The sequence below is a fragment of the Lipotes vexillifer genome, unplaced genomic scaffold (assembly GCF_000442215.2).
Source record: "Lipotes vexillifer unplaced genomic scaffold, Lipotes_vexillifer_v1.1 scaffold13, whole genome shotgun sequence".
NCBI classification, from domain to species: Eukaryota; Metazoa; Chordata; class Mammalia; order Artiodactyla; family Lipotidae; genus Lipotes; species Lipotes vexillifer.
This window is the reverse complement of record NW_006790761.1, coordinates 646,439-655,414: the sequence shown is the minus strand read 5'-3', so window position 1 is coordinate 655,414 and position 8,976 is coordinate 646,439. Positions and strand designations below refer to the sequence as shown.

General features: G+C 54.5%; 1 protein-coding gene across 1 annotated transcript in view; it reads left to right on the top strand.

The window, feature by feature from the left end:
* Positions 1-690, top strand: part of FOXD2 (forkhead box D2) — a 1,455-nt gene extending 765 nt beyond the window's left edge. Inside the window, exon 1 of the mRNA XM_007463921.1 lies at positions 1-690. This exon is cut by the window's left edge and continues 765 nt beyond it. Coding sequence (XP_007463983.1) covers positions 1-690 — 690 coding nt within the window.
* Positions 691-8,976: the final 8,286 nt, after the last annotated feature.

The following is an 8,976-nucleotide window of genomic DNA, read 5'->3' as shown; positions in this document are numbered from 1 at the left end:
GCCTTCCTGCCGGGCTTCGCGGCTTATGGCGCCTACGGCTACGGCTACGGGCTAGCGCTCCCGGCCTACGGCGCCCCCCCGCCGGGCCCGGCTCCGCACCCGCATCCACACCCGCACGCCTTCGCTTTCGCCGCCGCCGCTGCACCTTGCCAGCTGTCGGTACCCCCAGGCCGTGCCGCGGCGCCTCCACCCGGACCTCCGACGGCTTCGGTGTTCGCGGGCGCAGCCTCGGCTCCGGCCCCTGCGCCTGCGCCGGGCACAGGATCGGGCCCGGGCCCCTCAGGCCTGCCAGCCTTCCTAGGCTCGGAGCTTGGCTGCGCCAAAGCCTTCTACCCCGCGTCCCTGAGCCCTCCCGCAGCAGGCACCGCGCTCCTGCGCCAGGGCCTCAAGACAGACGCGGGCGGCGGGGGCGCCGGGGCCGGGCAGAGGCCTTCCTTCTCTATAGACCACATCATGGGCCACGGTGGCGGCGGGGCAGTACCCCCGGGCGGGGGCGAGGGCTCCCCAGGATCGCCGTTCTCGGCGGCGACAGGTCCTGGGGGTCAGGCCCAGGTCTTGGCCATGCTGACTACCCCGGCCCTAGCTCCAGTGGCCGGCCACATCCGCCTCTCGCACCACGGGGACGCGCTCCTGTCCTCAGGGCCCCCGTTTGCCGGCAAAGTAGCAGGCCTCAGTGGCTGCCACTTCTGACCGTGTCGGGATCTGGGCCACTGAAGCCCGCACTCCTCAGTCTCTCCCGGGAGCTCCTGCGGTCGCAGCGGAACTCAGGGAGTCTATTTATGAAGAGTCTCCAGACCTTGGGCCGGCGCGCGTGACTTAGCATTTCAGGCTCCACGCTCAGAATCTCTCCGATAGTTGGAACGAAGCGGGCTCCGTCGCTCAGAGGGAGGCCCGGGTCTATGCGACGAGGTCGCTAGCCATGATCCCATTCCAGTTTGAGCAGTAAAAGGGTGAGGGGGAAGTCTTCGCTTTTCCCCAGTCTCTGCGCCTCTCGGCAGCCCCGGAAGAATGCTCTCCCGGAGAGGTGCCCGCCCAGGCCCGGCAGATCCCGCCAGAAACACCAACTTCGCAGAGCGGTCTTCCTTTCTGCCTCTCCCACACTCCTTCCCCAAATTTGAGGCCCTGATTGTCCAATATTATAATTTAAAGACACCTATTACCTGCTTTGTGCTTAAAAGAAAAATTCAACTTTTTTTTTTCCTTGCTGTTCTCCAAGGAACTTCGTTCTCTTGGAAGCCTACAGCAGTGTCTATACAGGCGAAGTTGAACGGACAGGTGAAGCGAGGGGTCTCCACAATCTGTGCGCAATCCCGGAATTGCGGATTGAGGAAAATCCTCCCTCTTTTGTGTTGGGGCGCTTTTGAAGGAACTTTACCCCTTTCCCGTGGCCGGCTGGGTCCAGCCATCCAGGGCCAGCAGCCCTCTCAGCGGTCTGCTATGTCCCAGGCCCTGGGATATTTATTGTAGCTAAAGGCAATGAGGTTGGGGTGGGAGCGGAGGGTCTGGGTCAGGGACTGGAGAGGCGGGGGGGCGGCCAGGGCACATCCTGTGGCAGGGGTCCTGTAATTATGTGTAAATATCTGTACAGCGGGCTGCTATCTGCATTCTCTGTCCACTGGGTGTGCATTGATTTAGACTTCTCCACTTGGGGAGACTCTGTGAAACTGTCTGAAGGTTTGTGTGGAAGAAAAGAAAAACCTGTCTCCACCCCCCCCCACTCCCCACTGGTGTCAATTGAATAAATGTACGTGAACTCCAGCAGTCACCAGCTCTGTCTGCTTGTCTGCACTCCCCTTTCCCAGTCTGGGGTCTCCCAGACTCCTAGGCAGAGTGGAGTGAGGAAGGGCCCTGAGCAGCCCAGGCAGGCAGAGGAGGGCTTGGGCTTATCAGATACAGGGGACAGTGTGGCCTTGGCCTTTGGCTGTTAATGGGGCCAGGATTCTGGGAAGACTGTGACCCTTCCAGCGCTTTCATTTTCGCTCTGCTCACAGGAAGGTTTCTGCCTGGGGTTCTGCAGAGAGCCTTTGTTTCAAATGCACCTGGGGATTCTCATCTTCCAGTTTAGACTTTCGTGTGGCCTGGGCTGATCTGGGTGCCTCGTGCTCATGGACACTATCTATACCCATTAAGTACAATTTGAGTGAAAGTGTTTACTGATGCATATTCTGTAAGTCTGTGCTACTATAGTTGGGGGGTTTTATGGAGCTTGTGTTTGTCTGGGTTGTCATGTAGCCTTGCTTTTTGTCTTTTTTTGCAGGGGCGTTGGTTGTATTTAAGGATATCTGTGTTTTTATTTCTGTGTGTGTGTCTCTGTGTTTTCTGTTCTCTGTCACCATCTCTTTCTGTGTCCCTAAGAGGAGAGAGGTCTCTCTCTGGCCATTGTAGGACCTTCTTTGCATTCCCTCCTGCCACCCCCTCCCACTCCTGGCACATGGAACAGTTAGAGTGAAAGGCCTGAACTGGAGACTGTGAAACCCCTCTCTCCTCTAGCCCAAGAAGCTTAGAGGGGCACTATGAACTAGGGGAGAGAGTCCGTGAGGCCCTGCTCTGTTAAGGTAAACCTCCCCAACCCTTGAGCCACGCTCAGAACTGGAACCTGTTGCCAGAGTTGAGTGCAAAGCCATTGGGCTGGCTGGGGCCTTCCATAAGCCCTGTGCCTAGAACTCCCAGTGGCCAGACTTGCAAGTGTGTTGGGTGAGAGGTGATGCTTGGGGTGAAACAAAGATGGTTACTTAGCTCTTTCCTCTGAACATTCAACTGCGGTCATAGGAGAAAAAGAGGGATATGGAGGTGCAATGAGAGGCAGTTCAGCCTTCACAGAAAATAGACACATGCTGGGGGTGAGTGTTGGGAAACAAGTGACAGAGAGAGAAGGAAGAAGAAAGGGTCAGAGAACCAGATGTAGAGAACTTGAGAGGGGCAGACAGGGAGAAGCCATACAGGCTGCTTTAGCCAGATTCTCAGGCATTAGAAGCAGTAGGAAAGAAAGAAGAGGTAGAGGACAGAGTACCCTGTACGAAGAGGGTCAGAATCAGGATCAGGGTGAGAAGAACACGCCAGGGCTGAGGAAGAGGGGTTGGGACTTCGAAGTCTCTTAACCCCTTCCCCAATTGAGACAAGGTTCGAGGCGCATATGTTAAATGCAGCCTCTCTGCCTGCCGGGAGGTGAGGTGCCCTCTCTTCCATCTTGATGAGAGACTGCAGGAGTGGAGGGAGACTGAATGCAGGGAGCCACCTTCCCATGATTTTATCCAATAGTCCAGGAGAAGTAAGGTTACCTTCAACGGTAAAAAGGGAAATGTCTGCTGATACTGGGATAATGGCCTCTGGCTGCCTGCTTCATTGACTTCCGTTGCTGAATTTGATTTCATTTCTTTTCACTTGAGGAGGGTTGAACATTTGAACATGATCATGTGTTTGCCCTTAGTAAAACACTATAGCTTACACGGTCTCATTTTCCATGAATGTGTCACTTCCAGATAGTAGGTTGGAGCTTCAAGTGAAAGACACCAATTTGTTTCTCCTCTAGAAGAGAGAAAATTAAGTCAGCCAGAATTCATATCTGATGTAGATATTTCCATACCTGCCACTTCCAGGAGAAGCAGTGGATCCTTCTGGATTCTTCAGTGTGTCTTTGTGAAGGGTGTGTGTGTGTGTGTGAATTTATCTATGCTTATTGCTTGGTGTAGATGTAGGTGGCAGAGGGTCTGCGTCAGGAAGAGTGAGAAATAGGATTGGGGAAGAGTGAGATGCATCCTTCCAGGCAGGGGCTTCTAGAAGGGAGCTTTGGGGTCCCAGAACAATGATTCAGACCCAGGTTTCCCCGTGGGTCAAGAAGGCCAGATCTGGGCCAGATATAATTACTGGCCTTGAAAAATACTAGAAAAGAATTGTTGAGATACGTGCACTGTTGAAGGCAGGGGAGAAGGGAGGGTGTTTTGAATTCAGAACTTAAGGTTGTGTGGGCTGGGAACCTGTTAATTAAGAGCCGGCAAGGACCCACCTGGGGCCTGGACTGTAGGGAGGGGCAAGGAGAAGACTGAGGGAATTGCACGTTTGTATGGTAGAGTCCTGGGACTTTTTTTTCTCCCCCAGACCAGAGAGGTTCTGTAAGAGGTTCTGTGGGCTCCCTCCCACCCTCTGGGTGCATAAGGATGGGTGTTCAGTGTAAGTCGGCTTACCTAGGAGGGAGCCCAGCCTCCTGGGAGGAGAAATAGGCCGTTCCATCTGGAGCGGCTCTTGTGGGTTCCCTGGCTGTTTGGGTGGATAAAGCTGAGCCTCTGCCCCCGCAAGCTACAACGATCAGTGACAATAATAAGAAAATATCCAGGGCACACCTTCATGTCTCCAGGTGAGAAAAAAAATGCTAAGAAATCGGCTTGGGGTTCAGAGAGTGCTGCTGAGAGCGGGTAGTTTAAAGGGGAAGAAAATTGGCGAATTTCACTGGTCAATTTCACTTCATTTCGTTCAATTTCGTTCAATTTCATTCCTTTTCATCCGGCGCCGGGAGGCCTGAGGCCACAGAAGAGGGAGGGGGTTTTTCCGGGCAGAATTTCCCCATCTTGCAGATTTGCTTTCTATGGCTGAGAACAGCCTTGATTCTCAAACTTTGACATACATCTTTTAGCCGAGGCTAAAGGCAGACATTTTATTTCATTTTTATTTTATTTTATTTTATTTTACTGAAGGGTATTTTGTTTGGGTGATCGGGGCACATCGGTGAGCCTCTCCCCATTTCTCTCTTGCAGCCCAATTAAAGTGGTTAATTCTTTTCACCGCCGATTCCTCCCGATCTTTCTTTCTCCTGGGGCTCCCCGGACCACCCAGGAGCGGGAGCTGAGGTGGGGGCGGACACTTCCCCTCCATATCCAATTTGTTCTCGCCACAGCGGGCGCGTCTTCGTGGTTACAAAGCGCTTTTCCCCTGATGACTTTTTTCCCCTTTTCAAAAACTCTTCTCTCCCTCTCCGGTTCAACTAGCAACCCACCCCTCCTCCCTCTCCGCTCCGGTTTATTTAAACTTCGCCTCCTCCAGCGCCGCCGTAGCGCGCACTTAATGAAGTTGAAGGCTCGGTGAGCCCGGGTGAAGAGCGTTTGGAATCTGTTGAAAGGGGCGTTTTGTGACACTGATTGGGGCGGGGGTGGGGCCGGTCGCGGACCAGACAATGATGATCAGGCGGGTTTTCCTCTGCTTAGGGTCAGGCGAATAAAGGCGCCGACGCTATTTAAACGAGGGACCTGGCAAGAAAAAGGGAGAAAAGATTTGCGTGTGGAGCGTGCCTCGTAAGATTTCGAGCTTAGGGGGGCGGTGTGAGGAGGCAGATCGGCTAGGGTCTTTATGGACCGGAGTCGGGGTTTAACTCAAACGCTGCGCATGCCGCCAAGAGAAGCGAGGCGAGTTTGGGTTTGCGCCTAAATTATTCCGATACGTGGTTCAAAAGGTTGTCTGGGTTGGGGCCTGGTGATGCATCCGGGAGGACCAACCGGGATGCTGAGGCTCAGCTCACATTTGACCTTGGGGCTGGAGCTCTGAGATTTCCGGAGAAACGGTGAAAGAGAACTAAAGGTGGGCAGAGGTCGTACAGGATAATTCAGCGTCCTAAGCTCTTCGTCTATCAGGGCATCTGAGAGCAAAACAAATGCTAATTGGAGTTTTGGAGCGGAATTATTCTGTTCTTTAAGGTCGGCATAGACGTACCAATATAGAAAGACGCAGGGAGGACTAAGATTCCCAGCTCTGGTTTAGGGAACGAATTTTTCCGCGAGCTAGTGGGTGCGGCGCAGGGCGGAGCTGGCACCGCCTCCTTTCGTAGCGGAGAAGCAGGGCGGCCCGAGGCTGGGGCCGCTCCGGAGCCCCGGAGGCTTCGGACCGTGGCGGAAGGAAGGCGCTTTCCTCTGGTGCCTGCGTCCCCGGGATGGACTGGGCGCCGACACCCTTGGGGTTGTTTCTGACCCTCGCTCGGCTCTCAGCTCCGAGTCCTGGGTGTCTGCGGAGCTCTCTCTTTTCGATCCACACGGACTCAGAGCGGAAGTCGCTCGTTGTCTGCGCCTTTGCTTTTCTCCACGCGTCAGGGGTCTGAGCTGGTGCCCTCCTCCCGGCCACGCCAGCCTCCTCGCCGCAATTTCGTCCTCCTGAAGGGGGTCGACAGGGCCCCGGTCTTCAGCCCGTACCCGCCTCCTTCCCGCCCAGCTATTCGGAGATATGCTCGGCTCCCGAGGGGTACGCGTCAGACCCCGCACGCCCGGGCGGCTGGGGAGATGCTCACAGCAGCTGCTACAGGGGTCCTGAGCGTTTCGCCCTGGGAAGCCGGGGCCTTGGAGGTCTGTGTTCGTTTCCCCCGATGTTGGAAAAACGCCTTAGGATGGTCTCACCTCCGGGGCATTTGTGCCTACGCAGGCAGAAGTATCTTGGGAATTGCGGTTACATGGATCTTAGGACTGGAAAAGGCGAATTATTGGGGGAACAAGACATTTAAATCAGTCCCTTCGATTCCTAAAAGTCAACGCAGCCCTGAAAAGCGTATTTCAGACGATGTGTGGATACCGCCAAACAGTGTGTGTGTGCTGCGCGGTGGGGGCCTCCGAGGGTACCGGAGAGGCGCTTATTGTTCAAATTAATTCGTCGCCCCTTACAGAGGGCCCTTGCTTTGTGTCCCCTTCCCCAGCAGGTGTCGGTGCTGTTAGGACTCCTTGACTAGTTCCCCCATCCCATTCAGATGCAGATGTGCGGGTCCCGGCTGGGTGGGGGGAAATCACCTCTCCCTCGCCCCCCACACATACCCTAGTCCACACCTTGCCTCGGGGCTGCGTCTTCATGGCCCTGTGGGCTCACGTCTCAAGTGTGAATTCCTTGTAAATATCCAGTCTTTTTGAGCTAGTTCTCGCTTCCCCACGTGTCACTCCAGTCAGAGAGGGCAGCTAGTGAGGTTATCGCTTAAACTAGCCTCGGACCCAGATGGCAGGATCCTAGAGGGTCCTGAGGACCGCGTGGCTCCACTTACTGCTTTGGAGCGGGAGGGACCAGACCAAGATTCCATAGCGGAACAGCTGCGGAGCCGGCGAGTAGATCCAAGAACCTGGGCTCCCAGTACAAGGAGTAGGATTCCAGGGCTGGAGATGCTGGTAGGACGGCCTTGCGGGCTGGACAACCCAACGCCCCAGCCAGCCGTGCTTTGTGGAGCCCCAGGCAGGCTGGAGGATCAGAGGACCGTTCGTAGGGTCCTTTTGCAAACCCATGAGTCTCCGATATAGCAACAAAAGGGCAGACGGACTGTGAGGCGCGGCTTCTGGGTTCTGATGCCCCAGGCAGCAGCTCTGGCCTCTGATCTACTTACCCCGTCCCTCCTCCCTCTGTTGACCAGCTGAAGAGCGTGGGGCCAGCGTCAGGGCTCAGTTTGTATGAAGAACAGTTTTCCTGTCTGAGGAGGTACCTGGTAAGGATCAAACACTAGCGAGTTAATTTGCCTCCAACCCTGGACATCTCTTAACTCTCTGGCTCCTTCGTTCCACAAATATTTATTGAGCACCTACTGTGTGCTGGGCATTGTACTGGAGGAATAAGCAGCAAACATGTGCCTAGTGTCATGAGATGCAGTCTAATTCCGATAGTTGAGAACTGAAGAAAAGGCAAAAGAAGTGATTATCACCATATTTGAGGTTAAAAAAAAAGTTTGGTATTTTAGGGGTTAAGAATGGTAGCTTTCCACTTTGTGATGATGGTATCCAGGTATCACGGTCCATGTGTATGTGATTTTTGGGTATTTGGGGTCTGTGTTTGTGTATATGTTTGTGTGTGAGAGGAAACGTGTCTGTGTGGGTGACTGCTTGGGGCTGAATACTTGTGTGTGCTAGCACGTATATTTGTGACTGTATCACTGTGAGTGTGAGAGTGTGGTCCCTCCTCCTTGGGCAGAGGCAGAGGCTGGGGGGATGTGGGTGCAGAGGACTGGAGTGGAAGAGTTAGGAATGGGTCTCTGTGATGGTGGGGAGGAGGCCTCAGTTTTGAGCCTCTTCCCTTATTCTTCTAGTTAAGACTGAGACCTGCCCACCTTCTCCCTACTTCCTTCTCCAGTGCAGACAAAGCCAGGATCGCGGAGCAGGCAGTGAAGGTGCTGAGGGGCACAGTGACCGGACCAGCAGTGGATCAGGCTAGCCTCCACCCAAAGCTCCCGCTTCGTCCCTATCCCGCTGGTGTCCAGTCCCTTTAGCCTGCCTTAGATGGGTAGATCCAGGTTGTTCCAGAGTAGCTAAGAGGCTCCATTGTCTGGCCTCTGACCTGCCCTCCTGCCTGGTGCCGTGAGATGCCCCCACCCCACTCCAGCCTGCACAGAGGGACTTGGTCAGCAGTCCCCAGGTGCTTTGGAGTCTTCCCTTCCATTCCTAGGAAACTGATCTCCTGCAGCAAGGGGGCAAGTACAGTTTGTAGAGCCGGTAACACCGGAGCTTGCAAGGTTTCCAAGTCTAACATTGAATGGATGGGGAAACAGGTCTAGAGGAGCGGTGAGGATGGGGTTTGCCCAAAGTTGCTCAGCAGGATGCCAGATGTAAAGTTGGAGCCTGCAGCCTCTATGCACCAGCATCAATAATTAAAGTATTCACCTAGATCTTTTGAGGGAACTAAAAATCCAGCATCTCCCCTGGTACTCTTAAGTGTTGTCTGCACTATGGATGTTTCTGAATTCTCCTTTCTTCCCAGAGGCAGGACTGGAGGAATGTTGAGATCAAGGTGTGGGAGAGCAAACAATTATCCGGATAAATCAGGGCATGAGATAGGTTGCCCTTAGGTGAACGAGGTGGCAGTCGGGAGGAGTGTGGGTGAGCAGGAGCATCTTGTGCTCAGCTTTACGCTGGGTCCCTGGTCTGGGCAGGCAGCCGAGTCCTTCACCCAGCCCTGGACTGAGCCACATTTCGGGTAGCAGCTTGGCTGTGAGGAAGCGGGGTGGGAATGGTCAGAGTTTGCCAGTAAATTGCCTCTTTC